A 22,700-nucleotide genomic window follows, 5' to 3' on the forward strand; every position below is an offset into this window, starting at 1 on the left:
TATGCTAGAATCAAGCATATAGTCGAAGTTGGCATTGTCATTTTGCATACTCCGTTTCTTTTCAGCACTATTCATTGATCCGTTTATGCTGCTAACTCTTGACAAAGGTCGCATGGAAATTACATTGATGAGTGGTCCTTATAACATTTCCTGTGCCAGAGTCCTCATATGTACGTTTCACAAATTTCTAAACACTTTTCAAACTGGTCAGATAACTTGCTGCAAAATGGAGTGGAAATCATTAATTTCTGGACTGAGTTTCAATTGAGAATAAACATGCATTTTCTCATCCATACCAATGATCAGTATACTGCCTCTAGCCTAGAATACTTGCATAGGTAATGGAGGAAAATAATCAGCAGTTATTAACTCAATCAGCAGTTATTAACTCAACTTTATATAATATCATCCAATGAATCCCATCCTTAAATCATGGCTGAGCAATGGATGACTTTTTTGTGAATATTGGCCATTTCTTACTTTGCCAATCTTTCAAAGCTTTCATCTTGGCCTGTTTCAAGTCTCAGGAAATGCAGGAGTGAATAGTCCAATTTTTTATTCAACTCCATCAGTCATTATATGTGCGAACCTTCCTCCTTGGATTTTTAGTTCAATTATACCAAATGTATTTAAGTCAAAGCACAAGTATTACTATTTTCTGTAATAGACTTGTACAGTGACTATAAAATACTAAATGACGACACTACCAGGAAACCTAAAATCAAATTCATCATTTAATAATCTCAATATTCAAAGAAAATAATATTTTAAACAAAAACATGAATCATTTCATTTGTTTGTCAACACTTGACTTTTTACCAACATCTGACTTTGCCAAACTTCAGTAACTCCATCAGCTACTTGGGTGATACAGGGGCAAGACTGGACAAGCAATTCGTAAAGTATCGAATATGCTAGAATCAAGCATATAGTCGAAGTTGGCATTGTCATTTTGCATACTCCGTTTCTTTTCAGCACTATTCATTGATCCGTTTATGCTGCTAACTCTTGACAAAGGTCGCATGGAAATTACATTGATGAGTGGTCCTTATAACATTTCCTGTGCCAGAGTCCTCATATGTACGTATCACAAATTTCTAAACACTTTTCAAACTGGTCAGATAACTTGCTGCAAAATGGAGTGGAAATCATTAATTTCTGGACTGAGTTTCAATTGAGAATATGATATAACCTATCGAACAGTTGAAACCCACATCAGTTAAAAGAAAAGAAACAGTTAAATATGGATTTTGTTAATGATTTCAATACTAGGAAGTTTACCATATGATTTTCAAATACCTTAACAATTTCTTATAATTAATATGCTCCTGATAATCACCGATGCATATTAATATTGAAAGTATATTTCTCTTTGGCACGGTGTTGAAGATATGTAAATATTAGTTCATCCAGTCAGCTCTATCCTCCGCAATGGTACAACAACCACATTAAATTTTAATTCTTCACTCCACAGCTCTACCCTCAGCAGTCAGACAATAAATACATCACCATAATTTAATCTGAAATAAAATCCCACAAAGTACCACAAGATACATTACAATTATATTATAAAATTTATTTTTATACTTATCTAATCTGTTGATTCCTTTAAAATCCATTTAATGAGTATGTTGAGTACAAGTAGAACCTCATCTTTTTCAAATAAGAACAGTCTAATAATGTTCTTTCATTTATTTATTATAAAATTGGGTTCTACTTATTTTAAGGTTATTACTGTCAATCAAACTTGCAGCTTAACCTGATTTACCGTAATAAACAAAGTAAATCATGTCGCGGAGATACACACACAGACACACTATTTACGATTGTGTGCAACTATGTTTACGCATACGTCTACCGACGTCACTAGCATCTACGTTGAGCAACCAACTTCAGCCCGAGACATACATTCTGGCTGGAAAAGAAGAAGAAGATTACGGAGAAAAATCTAAATTTCGATATATATATAGCTAACATAGTATGAGATCTCTGGATCGCGTGAACCGATTTTAATGTTAATGGGCTCAAATGAAAGGTTTTTCAAAACCATTTTAAGTAAAGCTTTACTTAAATCATGACAATTGATCATTCATAGAAATAAATCGGTTTGAAAATTGGGACGGCTGAACTTGCTGTATAAGTTACACGGTAGTGCTCGGCGGTATAGACATGTCATTTTCTACTTTTATATGTACTTGCCGTCGAGACACTACCGTGTCTCTTGATGCATTTTGCATAAATGAACTTCATAATTAATGCCCAGGCTAGTTTTTTAATGGTTTCAGTTTCATTATAATAAAAGTTTGATTAAATTTTTCATAATCAATAAACATACTTTCAACATATAAAAATAATTAAGTTAAATGTATATTTTAATTAATTTACATTTTTTCAAGAAGTAATATGTAAATATTTTTCGCATTACGAGGCCAATTCGTATTGGTGATCTTATCATCATCTACAACTATCCAAAAAGAACTACTATGACGTAACATAGATATGTAGTGGCCTTCGTCAATAGTTGTGCCATTATGAAAGATTGCGCTAATAATTTTATAAGTATTATCATTAATGTACAATTTGGAAGTTGGAATACTTTTAATTCTACATTGCTGAATTTCTGTAAATTGATCATTTACTTGTTTAAAAGTACCAGCTGAATAATAAGCACCTTACTTGTCGTGGTTATTTCAACTTTTTTAAGCTGTTCCGTGCCATTACAAAGTTGACAAGGTAATTTTTGTTTAATCCATATTGAATAATTTTGTTTTATTAATTCAGTCAAATTATATGACTTTTTAGCTTTTTCGGTAATATTAAGTAAAATGGAAAAGTTCGAAGAATGATGCAGTTTTGTGTTATCACATGTAACACACCTTGAAGTTGTAGTAAAGTTATTTTCTACTATTAACTTCATAAAATGAAATTTGCTGCAAAAATCTGTAATAAATTTACCAGCATCTTGTTTAAGATTATTAAGATACGTATTTCCTAAGCATTGCCTAACTTCATCAAGGGTAACAATACTTTTGTTAGGCTGATAGACTTTTATAAAACGTCTTATAACATCCTTATCATCCAAACTAAATATGGCACTTCTAATGGAAGAACAATATAACATATACTGCATAGTAGCATTTGCATAGGAATAAATTGTATTATTATTTAAAAAGCCTATAACATTCCACATTAAATTCTTAGGTATTTCACTTTCAATTATTTGACATCCCTGAATATTCTTTGGAATCATCCACATAGTGTCAAGCATTTTTCTAGTATTTCCTTCAAAAATACATATATCCTTTAATTCAGGTCTAAACTGTTTTCGAAGCCTGTTGTACTTTATTATGGCTAATTTACTAGCTTTCACAGAAACTGGATCATAATTAATAATGTGCAGTCCTTCTAATGTTGTTACTCGTGAAAGAGCAACGTCGTATACTTGACCACAAGTAAAGATAGAGTTACCTACATCTACAACTGCAGTTTGTAAACTTAGTCCTTGACTTTTATGTACTGTCATGCCATAACTGAGACATATAGGAAATTGCTTTCTTATAACATAAACTCTATCCATTACCTCAAATTTTACACTTACACGTTCAATCGTATACTCTACTCCGTTGGACAAGATGATTTGTACTTTTTCAATATCATCCTTATTATCAACGGATCGCGTTACTGATTTAAACGTAGCTATCGTTCCATTGACAAGACCTAACGTAATGTCAATATTTCTTCTTAACATTTTACGAGCTCCCAATTTAATTCGTATTATTCTGGATAATCCAGCTGTTCGAGAACTGTCTTCATCCTCAGAATTTAATACTTGTAACACTTTTTTCTTTAAATACATTGGACAATCTGTTGCATCATGAGCAATCAGTTGTATTTCGTCAGTCATCAGTCTGTCTAACATTGCTTCGTTCAAAGTATCGCACTAACTACAGGTTGGTAATAAACAAACAGTATCAGAGGATAAAACAGAAATAAAATCGCATAATTCTTGCATTCGATCTTCAATTTTAATACTTTTGAAATTTATCTTTTTTGAAAGTAAAATCTGAGTATCCGCATATTGTACAATACCTATTCTAATACTCGATAAAATATCTTTATAGGTATTGTCGGTTTTTTGTCGCATATTAATTGTCAATTCATCATAGGAAAATAAATTTGTCCATAAATCATAAAAACCTAGAGTACCTATGTAATTTTCAATTTCAATATTTGATAACTTTATAAAAGGTTGTTTATCACGTACAGGTGGCAATTGTAACAAATCACCAAAGAATAATATGTGCTTTCCTCCAAACCAACCATTATCTAAATCCTTGGTATTGAATATTTCCACTAATCTAAGATGTATATACATTAGCGTTACATTTGAAATCATAGATATTTCATCAATGATTATTAATGTAACATTTTTAAGTTCTTCCCGAATAATTTTAATTGCTACATCTGATAGTCCTGTATATTTGGCTGTACGTCCATGATCTACTGGCAGTTGAAATACTCTGTGAATCGTTTGACCATCAATGTTAAAAGCTGCTATTCCCGTGGGAGCACTCACAATGACATCTTTTTTCATGGTTTTCTTTATCCAACATCTTATAGTTTTTATCAAGAAACTTTTACCCGTACCACCTTCACCACTAACGTAAAGTCTAAGAATTTCATTATCGGTAGAAACAGTTTCTGTCACTTTATCAAAAACTCTTTTTTGATCGGAGTTCAACTCTGATATCATTTGTAAAACATCTAAATCCTCGTATTTATTCTGTACATCTTGAAAGTCTTTCATTGCGGCTTCTACTTCTATAGGTACACATTCTAATGTCAAATCATTTGAACATTTATCACCTTCATTACATTCTTCAATATTTTTATTAATTAGTTCTTTCATGTAATCCATTCCTTTCTGAATTTCTAAGATACGTTCATGATATTTTAATCCGTCCATAAGTTCTGAATGTACTGACACGAATGCTTCTGCGTATCTATCGCATCCACACTTCAATTCATCAGTATTTCGCCAAGGTTTAAACAATAATAGTAATGCATAGAAATATGCTTCTGGTTGCGTTTGTAGGTTATAATGATAATGATTAACTAAGCAGCCAATTCAACGTTTTTTTAAGTATAAATTATCTTTTGTTTTGAAATGCTCCACTTTTCTAATAGGTTTCTGTTTCACAGTATCATACCTTTTTACAAAATCATACAGACATGTGGATTCCAGATTCTTAGGCCTGGTTGGATAATAATAATCTAGCATAGAGTGACAAAATATATCCGTAGAATCGGGACTTTAAGCTTCAATTTCTTTACGACTTTCTAATTTTCTACTACTTATCATATTAACATCTACCCTACGAATTGTAGTTGTTGGATCCGTTATAAATAAGGGAATTCCTAACAAGTATTCTGCAGCTTCCAACGCACCGCTCTCCCTATTATTTAACATTCGCATTCCAACATTCCATAAATCACTACGTATAGATTTAGTAGAATTTATAACGTCCAGTGTGCCTGTTATATTACTTTTTTCTGAATTAGATACATATTTAGTAGTGTACCACGTTAATAAAGTCGATATTTCTCCAACGAATTGTATATTCATGTTTCCTTCCAATGCACAAAGAATTGCGGGATTATAATCATTAATGTTAATTTCTTCTTGTGATCGTGGTAAGTCATAAAGTCTATTCTTTATTTTCAATTTTTTTCTACGCCCCATGGATACAGCTACGTCTCTGATTAATAACGTACCACAAAAAACAGACTTCGCCTGTATAAAAAGGCGGCAAGTACATAAACCATTTAGCATAAATAATATAGTAAAATTATCCAATTAAAAAAAGTAGTGAAATCCAAATATTAGGCAAGTGTATTTTTTCACCTTAGCAAAAGTTAAATTTTTGAAAAAAAAGGAACAACAAAGTTACTTGCCGGGCCCGTAATGTCCATGCACAGTGAGAAATAGAATCGTCTGTGGTTCGGCTAACTTCACTCTGTATTTCAACATGAAATTTGCTGTACTACGCTATAGCTGAATCTCACACACGATTCAATTTCCCACTGTGCATGGACATTACGGGCCCGGCAAGTAACTTTGTTGTTCCTTTTTTTTCAAAAATTTAACTTTTGCTAAGGTGAAAAAATACACTTGCCTAATATTTGGATTTCACTACTTTTTTTAATTGGATAATTTTACTATATTATTTATGCTAAATGGTTTATGTACTTGCCGCCTTTTTATACAGGCGAAGTCTGTTTTTTGTGGGATTTCATAACGTTTTGTAAGAGTATAATATTTAAAAAATTAAATAATTCTTTTAATTTTTCTACAGAATTTAAAGAAAATTTCCACACATCTCGTTTTTTGAAACAGCAGAGCTTAACTAATAAAATAATATATATTAATATTGAAAAAATATCACAGTCAACGCATTGAGTTTATTGATATTTGTAATGCATTCTGCATAAATGAACTTCATAATTAATGCCCCGGCTACTTGTTTAATGTTTTCAGTTTCACTATAATAAAAGTTTGATTAAATTTTTCATAATCAATAAACATACTTTCAACATATAAAAATAATTAAGTAAAATATATGTTTTAATTAATTTACATTTTCTGTTTATCAACATTTGACTTTTACCACCATCTGACCTTGCTAGACTTCACTAGTTTCATCAACTACCTGAGTTGATACTGGGGCAAGACTAGACAAGCAATTCGCAAAGCTTTGAATAAGCTACAATCAAGCATATATTCAAAGCTGACAATGTCGTTTTGCATACCACGTTTCTGTTTAGCGCCAGTTACTATCACATTTATGCTGCTAATTCTTGACAAAGGTGATATAGGAGATATATTAGCGAGTCGTCCTTATAACATTTCCTGTGCCAGAGTCCTCAAATGTTCGTTTCGCTAATTTCTATACACTGTTGAAACTGGTCGGATTTCTGGTGCTGCAAAATGGAGTGGAAACCATTAATTTTTGGACTGAGTTTCAATTGAGAATAAACATGCATTTTTTCATCCATACCAATGACCAGTATACTGCCTTTGGCCTAGAATACTAGCATAGGTAACAGAGGAAAACAAACAGCAGTTACTAACTCAATTTTACAGAATTTTATCTAATGAATTTCATCCTCAAATTATGGCTGAGCAAAGGCGACGCTTTTTTGAAAATTGGCTTATTCTTACTTTGCCAATCTTTCAATGGTTTCATCTTTGCCTGTTTCAAATACCAGAATGCAGGAATGAAAAGCCCAATGATTGATTCAACTCCAATAGTCAGTATGTGAGCGAATCTTCTTCCTTGGTTTTCTAATTCAATTGTACCAAATGTATTTAAGTCAAAGCACAAGTATTACTATTTGCTATAATACACTTGCACAGTGACTGTAAAATGCTAAATGATAACATCTGAGTAAACATAAAATCAAATTCATCATTTAAATATCTCAAATCTTCAAAGAAAATAAATATTTGAAGGAACATGAAACATCTCAGTTACTTACCAGTATTTGATTTTGCCCCATCTCCATTTTCTTTATTGCTTGTTGACCTAACTTCTGTAATATTTGGTTGTCTTCGCATCTTTTGTAAACATCTACTATCGTATAATTTGTTCAAATCCAAATACTGGTCAACTTGTATTTTACGTAAATAAAGATTTTTTGGAATGTTTCATATCTTTCAAATTAGCATTGCCATAATTTAATCTGAAATATTTGTTTATATATATATGATATAACCTATCGGATAATTACAATCAATATCAGTTTAAAGAAAACAAAAAGCAAAACATGCATTTGATTAATGATTTCAATACCTGAAAGTTTAGCATATGATTATTAAGTACCTTAACAATTTCTTTCAATTAATATCCTCCTGATAATGACCGATGCACATTACTGTTGAAAGTATATTTCTCATTGGCACAGACTTGTAAATATTAATTTTATTTAATCCAGTCAGCTCTATCCTCATCAATGAATATGAAAATATTCTGTCTTAATTTATCTGCAAAAAGAAATACCACAAAGTACCACAAAGTATATACTACATCCTGTATTGTAAAATATAATATTATACTTATCTAATTCGCGAATCCTTCAGTCACTGTTAATTGAATTATTTGTGATTGTAGAAATTAACAGATGCAATATCGCAACACGATGAATAACCTCACTGCATTAAAATAAAAATAACCTCACATTACAATTTACACAGTTCAATATAGTCGCCGAATTGACAGTTCACAACCATACATAGTTTGATCGTTGAGTATATTATGTTGGAAGCGTTGTGAAAATGACGTCATTTTTCTTAGCGACCAACTTCAGCCCGAGACATACACTCTGGCTGGAGAAGAAGAAGATGACGGAAAGAAATTAAATTCGTTATATATATAGCTAACAGATTATGAGATCTCTGGATTGCGTGAACCAATTTTGATGTTTATGGGCTCAAATAAAAGCTTGTTCTAATCCATTTCAAGAAAAGCTTTACTGAAATCATGACAGTGTTTCATTTACGGAAAAAAATCGATTTAAAAATTGAGACGGCCAATCTTGCTGTATAAGATACAGTAGTGCCTGGACGGCGGTATAGACACGTCTATACCTACTTTTATGTACTTGCCGTCGAGACACTACCGTGTCTCTTGATCTGTTATTGGTCGAGAAAAACCAAATCTGCAAATTTGACTAGTCCCATTTTTGTTTTTTTTTTTAGCACGTAAACAATAACTGTTATGCTTGTTTCGTTGTTGCTTATCAACGCGTCTGTATAATTCAGGAGAAATATTTTTGGAAGGCATTCTGCAAGTAACATACTTTAGAATAAATGCTGCTACATCTTCATTAGAAGATACGTCAATTATTGGAGCATCTTTAATCCAAATTAACTTGTGAAAATGTTGAGTACCTCTACCTTGATATTCTCTACGTATAAAGTAATGCGAGACTTCTTCAATAGGATTATCAGGTGAAGTTATAAAATCATTAATTGCTTGAAATTTATTTTTAATGAATCTAGATACTGATACTGGATCAGAAGCAATAAGCTCATTTATTGACATGGTTTTCGATTTGGGACTATTTATTTCACGAAGGTATTCAATCATATCTGACCAAAGCCATTCGCTCGGACTAAGTGTCAAAAACCATGTGGCAGGTCCATAGTTATAAATCATACATTTCAACATACATCTTGGTCTAATCCAACATTGCGGCGTATTACGTAATCTAGCAAAAATAGTGTTTAAATTAGTCTCCAGTTGATGTTTAGACAACTTTTCTAAATAACTAGAGGCCGTATACTTTTCACGAGGATTCGTAATATTTAGTTTATGAAATATACCAGCATTAATGTTTCGTATGTTACAGTCATGTAATAAATAAAATAAGTACTGTATATTTAAACGAAATCGTGAATGTTTAGACATAAGCCTTGATTTAATAAATTCGAAATCACTAAGACGAACACTTCGGTTTTCACGTTGTCCATTAATTCCATACGGAAATAAATCTGGAAAGCACATTACGTCTAATAGTTTATAATTACAGTCCAAAGGATGATCATGAACCTTCAGCATTTGATATAGCTCAGTTGCCGATTTATCAGTTCTACCTTCATACATTGGATAAATTGTATACTGATCATAATATGAATCAGATTGAGACTTTTGTGTCACTAAAGCATTGTTTTCTTTTTCTTTATCATTTATTTTTTCAAATATTTCATCATCTTCTCTCAAGTCATTATCTATTTGGAATTCAGTGTCTTTCAAACTAGACTGTAATAGCAAGCCATCAGAAGATATAGGTAGGACTGTTTCTGAATATAAAGGATTATTATCCTTCAACCATAATAAAGCGTTCCATACTTTGTCTACATCCACTAAATTTTCCCACACTATGTTCGATTTAGTAGGAATTCCTCTTACCAGTATGTATAATTCATGGTTTACATTTATGGGTACATGCGAAGGACAGATTTTTTCAAATGTTTCTTCCAATGGCAAAGGCAAATGGAATGTCCTACCTTTAACTTTAGGAATCATACCTCTGTGTGGTATATTTTTATTCATAGCAGTTCCCATTCGCAAAACAGTTTGAAATGCTTTAGCTCTTTGAATCAGGATTCGTTCATAATCATTTAGGTTTTCTATTTCTTCTGGTACTTTCCGTGCATCTAAATTGTTCAAGATACACGTAGGTGGCATAATATTAAAGCAAATTTTACTTTTACAATATTGACAAATATAAGCAGTATCATTCTCTTTATAATCTATATGTTGCAGCAGCTTCCTCCAAAGTTTTGAGCCATACGTTTTATTACAAATTTTTATTCTCGTTACATTTCTCTCAAAAGATAACTTTTCACAAGAAATACAAGGCCATTTAGGTATATCGATAGAACGTTTTGTAAAAGCTTTAAAGGCAAGAAAATATTGAGATTTTATGTCGTCTTCATTTAAATTAATTTCTGTGAATTTCTCTCTATGTGCTGCAGCATTTTCTTGAGTTTCCTTCGATATCTCTGGAAGTAAATTGACGTCACTTTCATTCAAAGCTTTGTCCAAATTATTAAGTTTTGCATCTAAAGCCATCAAATCGTATAACAATCTTTTAATGTACCTTATTTCAGGAAAATGAGAAGACAATATTTGTACTGCTAAAAATTTTGACCCACAAAGCTTATAGTTTATGTAACAGCTATGTGAATGACCAAGTTTGTTATAATTTATTTTATTAGAACAATGATTTATATCTGTCATAAATTTATGTAACTTTTTTAGGGTACACTGTAATAAATTTTCATAGAATTCTTTTAAATCATTTATTAAATTAGTATCCTTAATTTTACAAAGAAAATGACAACGCCATGCTTTCTTACTTTTATTTTTCGATTCCAATAATGGCATGATATTAATACATTTACCTTCAAAATTCATGACGATCTTAGTAATACTTCTTTCTAAATTTGTTTTAGTCGTAGCAAAATCTTCCCCTATACTCATAGAGAAATCTAAATTTACCTCAGCAATTTCACTCATTGAATAGTACGAAGTGTCATAGATATATTGCTCCGAGGAAGCAATATGTTTTGACAATCCACATAAAGAATTAACTTTATTCATAATATCCGTAGAATTACATTGTTTGAACCGAGTTATAGAAACTTCGGCTTTTTGTTTCATTTATTTTAAAATTTTCTTTGTACCCGTAATGTACAAATTTCGAGTATGTAAACACTATTTTGTTATGCGTTCGGCTTCTATTCTGTTTTCTGTTAGCGAAGGAATGCCTAAATTTTTTGTTAAATTTTGTATGTATCTTTCAGCAGTAAATTTTAACGGAATATTACTGTTTTGTCTATTTATACGATTGTATTTACTAATAATTTTCTTTTACAGCACTAAGTTTTCTTGATTTATTAGTTTCGTAGCATATTTTTCTTTTTTTTTAGTACAATTTCTTTATTTGATTCGTATGAATTTTTTCTCTTTTCTAATATAGCTTCTCTATTTGTATCATATGATATTTTATTTTTCTTTAATGTAGCTTCTTTATTTGATTCATAAAATCTTTTTCGTTTTCCTAAAATATCTTTTTTATTTAATTCATAATGTACTTGCTTTGCCATTAATGTATTACTTCGTCTATCATCATAATTAAGTGAATAATTATTAAGTTTTAACTGTTTCGAATTTGACGAAATTTCATATTTACAAATATTTGACAAAGCGTGCTTCTTAGATGTAGAATTCAAATTGGAAATATTTTCAAATACACTAATTTGTGTATTTTCGGTATTCAAACTGAAATAGTTTGATTCTTTCTTTATGTGAATTTCTATACCATTAGTATTTTCATGCATGTTATCTACATTTGAAATTTTCTTGTTTTTATTATTTTGTAAATATTTAATGTTGGCTTCTTGCTCATTTTTATAAATATTATTTGTTTCTTTTTCTCCAATCAGAACTTCATCATTATTAATTACTAAAATACCGTGGTCTGTTTTAATACTTACATGTATTTTCAAATTACTTTTATTATCACAAACGTTTTTACTAACATGAATATCTTTGTTTTCTTTATCACCTTTTCGCTTTTCTTTTATATAAGTTGAAGCTTTTTTCAACCGTTCTGAACGTTGCTTAGCAATTTCCTTTTTTCGGTTTTCATTTATATAAGTAGAAGCTTTTTCCAACCTCTCTGAACGTTGCTCTTCACTTTCCTTTCTTCTTAATTCTCTTTTTCGAAAAGCTGCCTTACGATTATTTTGTAATACGTCAAAAGTAACAATTTTAGCTTTTTCATTTGGCTTCTGTATAATGGGGAAATGGTCTAAACGATTCGATTTTAGAATGCGTATTAAATGTTGACGCATTAACTTTTCATCATATAAAACTTCATTAGGTTTTATATTGTATAAAAGAGAAGTTGCGAATGCTATAGCAAATACACCACAATCATTTCCGTTTCTTTGCGATTGCACTAATGGAAATATAACCGATTCATTGTTAAAATTATAAAATGGGAACAATTTTTTCGGAAATATTTCATGATGGGCATGCAACCTTTTCCTATTCAATGAATCATAAATATATATTGATTTACCATCATAATAAGAGCAAACCCAATGACCACCTTGATTAGATTTAAAATCATCACAGCTTTGTAATATCTGAATATGTTTTACATTTTTTCGTACACTTTCAATATTATCAGGAATCTGAACTAATAGTGTACTTCGAGGATTATAATTAGAACACAATTTTAGTATATGAAAAAAAATGATCCATGTGCTCATCCTCTAACAACTGGCCATTTTTAATAATATCTTCATTCCTAGCACAAAGCTTCATTGTGGCCGTTATCAATAATTTGTATATTATACCAGTAAATATACCAAGGTTAAATTGGTGACAATATTTAATATTAGTAAAAAATACGTAATATTATAAATTTTTAATTTGCGCTTTTTAGCCGACCAATTCGTGCTTTTTAGCAAGTGTGTATTGGCGCTATTCAGCAGGCGTATTGAAAGACAGAGACAGAGACAGAGACAGAGAGAGAGCGAAAGAAGGAGAAAAGAAATAAAAACAAAATACTTTCCCCAAAATTGTCTGAGGATCTGAAAAAAAGAACAAAAGGATATGATTAAAAAAAACAATAAATAACACAATGGTTTGAAATAAAGTCATTGACTTATTTAATTCTAATATTTATTATTTATACAGGGTATATCAGCAATGATGCTTTTAATTTTAACCACACCCTTGAGCATAAACTAAGTCGAAAAGTCCTATATTATAAAATCCGGAGAAAAACATCATTGCTGAGATAAATCAATTTTAAATCGATAAATCAGGGCTTTGATTCAACGGAAAATTATTTTACTTTCACTTTGGTTGACAATTCCCCTTCAAACAACAAATTAAATTTGTACCTCTCCGCCGAACCGTATTGTCGTACACGCATATACACATGCACGCAACTACGCCGATTATTAATTTATTACCTCCTAATGTCTTACATTCCTGATCCTGGTGCTCATGAAATTCATTTTCTGCCTATTTTTAAAAGAATCCTCGATAGCACCCATTTAATTGAAAAGTCTGGGGAATAATACGGCGTTATTCATAAATTAATTTTCAAGTCGTTTTATCTTTTCGGTAATGCGGCATATGAACTGCTCTAAGGTAATCAAAAAATAAGTATTATATTAAAAAAGCGATTATAAGAAATTTTATTGTTTCTGTTTTTAAAAATCTTGTTTTTCAGATAGAGCAATTTACTATATAATTGGAAGAGTAAAATGACTTAAAAATATATTCTCAAGTAAGGCCATAGTCTTCTCTAGAAATTTCGATGTAAGTGGAGAACTTGAAGGATTCCTTTAAAAATAAATAAACCTTTTTTCACTTTATGAGTGGACAAGCCAAAAAATTAAGAATAATTTTTTGTTAATGCTGTAGATTATTATTCATAGTCATTACACGCTCTTAGATACGAAAAGATTTCAGAGATAAGTTAGTAAATGCTTATACTTTTTACTTCACTTTTTTACGATTTGCTTGGTGAATTGTAAAATATTTCTTTTTGGTTACCATATCAACTTCTAGTCACTATAAACTAGAATCTGACCTAACTTGGCTAATTTTACTGACAAGTTCAATTAAGCAGACACTGTGCAAAACTTACTAGGCAAAAGGGCAAAAACTATGGCCATTCTACGGCATAAAGAAAACATTATTTTTAATTTTGTGGCTTGTCCCTTCGTAAAATGAAGAAAAGGATTATTTATTCTTAAAGGGATCCTTCAAGCTCTCCACTTAGATTGAAATTTCTAGAGAAGACTTTGGCTTTACTTGAGAATCTATTTTCGAGTAATTTTGCTCTTCCAATGATGTAGCAAACTGCTTTATCTGATAAAACAGTAAGATTCAAACAGAAAAAAAAAAATTCTTATAATAGCTTTTTTAATATATTTCTTATTGCTTGACCAACTTAGAGCAGTTCATATGCCTCGTCACTGAAAAGATAAAATGACTTGAAAATTAATCAATGAACAACGCCGTATTATTCTCCAGACTTTTCAACTAAATGGGTACTACCGAGGATCCTTTTAAAAATAGGCAGAAAATGAATATCATCAGCACCAGGATCAGGAATGTAAAACATTAGGAGGTAATATTAATAATCGGCATAGTTGCGTCGATGTACATACACTGCCGTCGAAAAGTATGAGACCACCTACGAAAATTGTGCAGAAAACAGTACTCTCTTTAAACGCGTGTTGCATGAGAACGAAAAGAGCCATACGAAAAATTAAAAGTCAGCTGAAAAGCTTATTAAATTCTACATTTTAGTATTACAATTTCTTTATGTAAAATTAAATGATTACTGAATAACAAGTAGGAAATTTTAGCGCTACATTTCGTTTTAGCAATAGTTTTGTTATCGAAATTCATTTCAATGCACCACTTTAGAATATAGTTGTATATATTTGAAATTTGACCACGCTAAAGCTTAAAATCCCCCCTTTTCTTTAAGACATGAAACATGAAAAATCGATTAGTTTTTCCAGAATTAAAGTACAATTTATAAACCAGTGTCAAATATCCTTCCTGGCTGAAAAACAACTGCCCGCTGTTGTTGAGAAACAATTTCAGGAAAGAATAAACTTTGGGTATCAAATAAGGCTCCTATTTATTTTATAAGTTTTAATTCAATTAAATCTGAATATGTCTAGAAATAATTTAAATTTTATTTTTATTAAAAGTGCAACAGTTTTCCTGGTTAATGTTATTGTTTTACAATTTCAATTCTTCTTGTAATTACTTGGATGATGCATCAATGTATTTATTTTCTTTTGTTAGGATTATTACTTCATTCTATCGAATTTAGATGTTTTTTCTAATATTCCATGAAATTCATCCCAGGGGAAATGTTGCATATTAAGATTATCATTTTATTGTAGCAATTTCATAATTTAAACTTTTTTGAATGACTGTCTTGTTGATGGATAGTTTAATTTTCAACAACAATCCTAATTGAATGCATTATATAATTATATAAATTTTATTTAAAACATTTAAGTCTTCTTAGATTATCATTTAATTATCAGTATGGCAGAGCCGTTACTTTACTTTAAGGAAGAACCTGAGCAGTGCTGCCACTATTCCCCTTTTTGCAACTTAAGATTGTGTTCTTCAAATTTAATATAAAACAAAGGAAAGTAAATAGATATCTTCATATTGGTTTTTGTCGCTTACTATTTCGTGAATTCCATAAAGTTAAGATATTGGTAACCATAAAAATGAGAAAAGTAATGGAATTATCTTTAGAAACTCGCTCAGCAATAATTACGCTCTCCAAAGTAGGTAAAGCGCAAAGGGCTATTGCAGCCCAGTTAAAAATATCAAAAACGTCTGTGTATAAGGCAATTAAACGTTTTAATGAATGTGGCAGTAACACAAATCGAAGTAGAGTCGGTAGACCTCGCATAACATCAGTTGCAGAAGACAAATATATTAACGTATTAAGTAAATGAAATAGGAGATTAACCGTTCCTGAAATAAGAGCAAATATTGTTAATACAAAATCAAAAAATATTTCAATATCTACCGTAAGAAGACGTCTAAAAGAAGCAAACCTCCATGGAAGGATAGCGGTGAGGAAGCCTTTTCTGCGTCCCACTAATAAAAAAAAGCGCTTAGCGTGGGCGAAATTACACAAAGATTGGTCACTTGAAGATTGAAAGAAGGTATTTTGGACTAATGAGTCAAAATTTGAAGTTTTTGGAGTTAAGCGTCGGGTCTTTGTACGACGGTTAATTAGCGAAAAAATGATACCACAATGCTTAATCCCAACTGTAAAGCATGGTGGTGGCTCAATTATGGTGTGGGGTGGCTTTTCGGCAACAAGTGTGGGAGATTTATTGAGAATATCTGGCATTTTAAATAAGGAAAAGTTTAAAGATATTCTGATGAGTCACGCAATCCCTTCTGGATTACAATTAATTCGTCGCGGATTTGTATATCAGCAAGACAACGACCTAAAACACACTTCAAAAGTGTGTATGACTTAAGTAGAGAAGCTATGCCGATTCTAGCCCTCCTCACTCCTGTCCACTCAGATCAACCTGGTTGCAAGGTGGTGGGGGGAGTCAAGAAATGCTAAATGGTGGTGGTGGGGGAAATCGGAGGCTCCACGTGAGCTCGCAGCAAGTAGTGGCGAGAGGGTTGTGGGGGGTGCATGATGATACTTGCAGCCTTTTGACGTCACACCCCCACTCGTCTGACGTCAGGTCCCAGTCGGTAAAAGCAGTTTCCTAGATGGTAAAACAGAGATTCTTCCTGCGTTGTTTTTTTCGCACGCGTAACCTTGAAACTTTGCAGCATGCTACTACCCCCGCTGAACACCCTTTACCCTAAATGTAGCTGAGTGTGTTACTTTTTTCATAGCTCAGCAATTTTTAAACTAATATATAATAGCGTGTGCAAATATTTGATTTATTCATTGAGTGTTTGGAGTGCAACTTACTGTCCAGTACTCTCTCTCGAGTAAATAAATCGTTTGAGGGAGGAGGGACAACAGTTTAACACAATTTGTCCAAAAAATCCTGAAGATTGAAACAATGGCTCCAACATTTGTGGATTTTCAAGGTTTTCGATTGAAAGATAAATCATTCATAGTGAAAGAATTTGCAGTCTTACGCGATGGAAAAGTGTTTCACATTTTATTTTCACCACCGTTTCCATATACATGGTTAAATGAGGCGGAGATAAAGCAATCAAAGTAAGTATAATTCATTTTCCAAATATATATCTTTTTAAGTGATGAATTTCTTGTTTTTCATTCCATCTAGCTGGTTATATTATAATCATCACGGTTTACATTGGATGGATGGTTATTCGCCTTACTATAGATACAAAGAGGTTATAAGGAAATATGTGAGTTCAAATGAGGATGAAGAGATTTTCTTGAATGGAATCAAAAAGAAGAATTGGCTTAGTAATATCTGTGATTTTGTTATAAGTGATATCGATGAATATGAGTGGGGTGATTTTAGACTGAAAGATAGTATAATAGCAATACACACCTACCTACATGTCTAAACCATAATGTTATGTGTGCATTGAAGAATGTTAATTATATGAAATTTATGTATGAGAAAAAAGGAATAAATAAATTAGCTTGAAAATTCTATCTGCATTATTGTATCAAATTCCTACAGTATTCTTACTGTTCTGATTCATGACACGTGTTTAAAATGAAGAATCATACGGAAAGAAATTTCCAGTAAAATTTACTGTTAAAAAATAAGAAAAATTACCGTGCTCCACCGTATATTGGGGACATCGTGACATCTTCGTAAAAATTACAAAAAACAATTGATATTTTCTTATTCCCATAGAAAAATTTTCCGTTTAGCACCGTAAAAATGGAACTGTTAATAATCATATGAAGCACGGTAAAAAATACTATTACTGTTAAACATTTATTTGTGTTACGATACATGTTTTTTTTTAAATGTACATTAAGTCCAGTCAAAAGAGAGTTAATTTTTCGAACAATAATTTTATTTGAATATGAACTTCATTATAATAATTATATTAAAGAACACATTATTTAATACCAGTATTTTACTATGTATTTTTTTCCATTGCTTAAAGTTACAATATGAGTAATAACAATATTACCGATAATGTGTGTTACATCCATCACTTTCCATTTTAAGCTATTGTTACATATAATATAATAAGCTCCAAAATTATTGCTGTAAATTACATAGACTATTTTTGTTACAATAAAAATTTTGCTTTCGTGAAATATAAATAATTCTATTTGATAAAAAATAGGATCATATTCTGAAGGAATCACTATAAATTTTCCTATAGTTACATTATGTTCATGAATGTTTATATATTTTATAACTGTTATACTGTCACGATTTTTAATGCCATTTGGTAACAAATTTTTATATAAATTAAAATTTTAAAGTTGATTAATTAATATATCTTTACAATGTTTGGTGGAATATAAAGATTCAGAATTATACTTGTTTTGATTTAAAAATTTATAATTGAGTTGTAACTGATGTTTTATTGCTATTGTTCGACAAACATTAATACGATTTATTGATACGTGAGAAGTTAATTTACCAACATGATGTTTACTCTCAAAACGCATAGAAGACGTATTCCAAAATGGTCCTGATAAAGAAAATATTCGCCCATAATGAATTAAAAAGTGATGTTTCGGTTTTAGACTACCAGGAAATAATTTTACCTTAGTCTCTAAAAATTCAGCAACTATATCTTTCAAAACATCTGATGTACTTATGTGTAAATCATTACTTACAACTATAATTCTTTTAATTGTAATAAAAATTCCCAAATTGGATTATTGTGTGGAACAAAACAACCGATTATTAGTGACAAATGGCGTATAAGACACAACATTTGAGATGCTGAAATTATAATTTTTTTATTTTTAATTTGTGCTTCCAATATTTCTGGTGGTGTATTTTTATTTAAGCCATAATCAAAACCTTCAATTCTAATATTTAATTCTTCTAACGTAAAAAATTTACGGACTTCAATGAATTCATATAAAATGAGTCCAATGTCATACTGACATACGCTTTCTAGTACATCGTGCATTACATCAACTGATAAATTTTGAGTGACATGGAAATCTGATATATCATTAAAAATGCATGCTTTTTTAACACCAGTACATTTTTCATTATTCAATAATAAATCCTCATTATAATTAATTTTATTTCTTAACAAGTTCTCACTCTCATAAAAAACTTCTTCTATATTGCTTTTAGAAATTCTACAGAAGCGACAAAACTTTTTGCTGTTGAAACCTCAGTGAATCCTAACATGCTGTGAACACCAAGATTGTCACCTAAAACAAGAGCTAACTTAAAATAAATTCTTTGTGTACTACCGTTTAATTCTATATCAATACCATATGTATCTAGTTATTTCAGCTCGTCTAAAACCTTTGCAAATATTAATATATTTTCATACACTTTTTTATCTAACTGATTGAACAGTAAAAATAAAAAAATATTACTTAGTTGGGAATTTAATGATGGTGGTAAACATGGAATAGATAAATACGCCGCACCACATTTTGATATTCCTCTATGGCTTCCTAAAGGGTTATTATTTTCATAATCATCATAATATAAAAATACCGGAATAACAACTTTTTCAGATAAATTTTTACAGACAGTTTTCCACAGTTAACACTGTATAAAGTTTGATATAATGGTTTCATCTTTGAGAGTGTCTATATACAACATAATTTGATTGTAAAATCCAGGCATTTGAAAAAAAAATTTGAGAACCAGCCTTAACGGGATCCTTCAAGCCCTCTGTAGCCAACATTACGGAATGAAAAACGAGAGAGAATTGTCCAGCGCTATTTTTCGACCGATTTCAATGTTTTTTGGCTTGTTGGAATCGCTAGGAGTCACACCGTGTCATAAATAAAGCCGTATTTTCCAAAAAACGTAAAAAAAATTGTTTAAAAATTTGCATTAATAATATTTAAACGCAAAACAAATTGAAAAATTGGGCTTCTTTATGACGAGGTGCCAGACATAACGATTCCAACAATCCCAAAAACATTAAAATCGGTTGAGAAATAGAGCCGTACCATTGTCCTGCGTTTTTAGGTGGACGAAAACCAAAAATGTTTAGGAAGAAAGCTAGGCTTCCTCCCCTCTCGCGGCTCACGCTAACGTGTTCCCCCACTCCAGCATCGAAACTTACTGCAAAGCTTTCCTCATATATACGCTATTCCCCTATCTGTAGCTATACACATATAAATACCGCTAAAATAATGTTGAGAGCATTTCATTTCGCCGATATAATGAAATTGCTAAAAATGCAATTATCATTTTGAAATAAAATTGTAGAAAAGGAGATTTCGTATTGCTTAAAATATAGGGCATACGGCGAAACGCGGGACAATGGTACAGTCGTATTTTTCAACAGAATTTGATGGGACTAGTAATAATTAAAGCCATTCTTCATGTAGATTGTCCTAAAGAGCTCGCATTTTCGATAAAGCTTATAGTTTTACAGCTATGAACGTTTGAAGTTGTACGACGCACAAATACATATTTCTTCTCTCGCGTAGATCAGCTGTTGCGCACGTCCATCTTCAATCGTTCATAACTGGAAAACTATAGGCTTTATCGAAAATGCGAGCTCTTTAGGACAATCTACATGAAGAATGGCTTTAATGATTACTAGTCTCATCAAAATCTGTTGAAAAATACGACTGTACCATTGTCCCGCGTTTCGCCGTATGCCCTATATTTCAAGCATTACGAAATCTCCTTTTCTACAATTTTATTTCAAAATGATAATTGCATTTTTAGCAATTTCATTATATCGGCGAAATGAAATGTTCTCAACATTATTTTAGCGGTATTTATATGTGTATAGTTACAGATAGGGGAATAGCGTAAATATGAGGAAAGCTTTGCAGTAAGTTTCGATGCTGGAGTGGGGGAACACGTTAGCGTGAGCCGCGAGAGGGGAGGAAGCCTAGCTTTCTTCCTAAAAATTTTTGGTTCTCGTCCACCTCAAAAACGCGGGACAATTGTACGGCTCTATTTCTCAACAGATTTCAATGTTTTTGGGGTTTTTGGAATTGTTAGGTCTGGCATCTCGTCATAAAGAAGCCCGATTTTTCAATTTATTTTGCGTATAAATATTATTAATGCGAATTTTTAAACAATTTTATTTTTTTACGTTTTTTTGAAAATACGGCTTTATTTATGACAAAAGACGAGTCCTAACGATTATAACAAGCCCAAAAACATTGAAATCGGTTGAAAAATAGCGCTGGACAATTCTCCCTCGTTTTTTGTTCCGTAATGTTGGCTACAGAGGGATTGGAATAAATTGTACGGTGACATTTAACAGTTTTGCATGTTTTACAAGATTTATATTACGGTATTCTAATCGTTCACCAATAATTACTTCTTTTGGTGGAATGTGTGTTCCTATTTTTTGAAATAATTTAAAATATTTCGACTCTGTACTTATGTCATTAAAACGATTATTATGTTTTTCAAATATTTTATCAATGTCTTCGATCATATTTTTAGCACCACAACATTCATAATTTCTAACTATGTCTGTTTTGATATCATTTAAAATTGTCTCTATTAACTCAGTAGTATCGGCAACATTTTCTTTGGCACGACTACGAGGAATATCTGATTGCTTATATAATTTTGCTGCAAATTGTACAAGCAAATCACTATTATATTCCTTTTTTGAATTTCTTAACACCGTATCATCAATGAACGATGAACACAATAGTTCATCTGCTTCATTAGTAATGGATGTAATATCAGGATGCAGAATATCGACTTCACTGTTTATAAAATCATAATTATTAATTCCTGTATCTTCTCTTATTAGTTCTGAAAGGGTTTGACTTCTCTGAACATGTTTTGTTTTGACATGCTTTCTAAAACAATCATATGTTGTAAAAGTTCTGTTGCAATTGAGTCCGCCACATTTAAAATAATTGGAACTATCGTGGCAGAGTTTCATGTCTTAAATATGCCAGATAATTATCAAACCCATCCTTACAAATAGTACATTCAAACATTTTTGTAATAAAAATTGAATGCGACAGAGAATATTTCAATGAAGTAACTATTTTTAAACATAAGCAGTATTAATTATTTGATCCTACTAATGAATTAATTTCTCCTAATAAAGCATTCAATGTTCGATTACAATTATCACTCTTTAGATGAACGTTAAAACCCGCCTTTTGGAGAAAAAGCCATAAACTCTTGGCACTTGCAGGATAATCACAATCCAATGACATATATGTAGGAATTTGTTATAAAATATGCTTAGTTACACTTAGTTACATGTTGTTTGCGAATTTTCGAATTGTGTTTTGTTTTCGGAGTGGAATAGACGGGTGGTCACTTTTTGTAAAGAGACGTTGAAGAAAGGACGAATAAAAAGTTGTTCTGAAAAAATAAATTTGTATTCTTTCCTACAAATTGGGGGCTCAGCCGGGATAGAAACAGAATTAATCTGTGAATACTGAGTAATGTGAAAGTAGTGTAGAAGAATCTATTAAAGTGAGTTAATAAT

The 22,700-nt window shown here is 31.2% G+C and overlaps 1 protein-coding gene across 1 annotated transcript; it reads right to left on the bottom strand.

Moving 5' to 3' along the window:
* Window positions 1-3,940: 3,940 nt before the first annotated feature.
* LOC136783653 (uncharacterized) lies at window positions 3,941-11,168 on the bottom strand. The gene is made up of 4 exons (XM_066743901.1): window positions 10,970-11,168; window positions 8,860-10,702; window positions 5,335-5,759; window positions 3,941-5,115 (listed from the first exon to the last, which is right to left on the bottom strand). The coding sequence occupies exons 1-4, from the start codon at window positions 11,166-11,168 to the stop codon at window positions 3,941-3,943; spliced, it is 3,642 nt and encodes a 1,213-aa protein (XP_066599998.1).
* Window positions 11,169-22,700: the final 11,532 nt, after the last annotated feature.

Source organism: Prorops nasuta, unplaced genomic scaffold (genome assembly GCF_024137725.1).
Source record: "Prorops nasuta isolate Cenicafe-Biocafe unplaced genomic scaffold, Cenicafe_Pnas_1.2 PNAS00034, whole genome shotgun sequence".
NCBI classification, from domain to species: domain Eukaryota; kingdom Metazoa; phylum Arthropoda; class Insecta; order Hymenoptera; family Bethylidae; genus Prorops; species Prorops nasuta.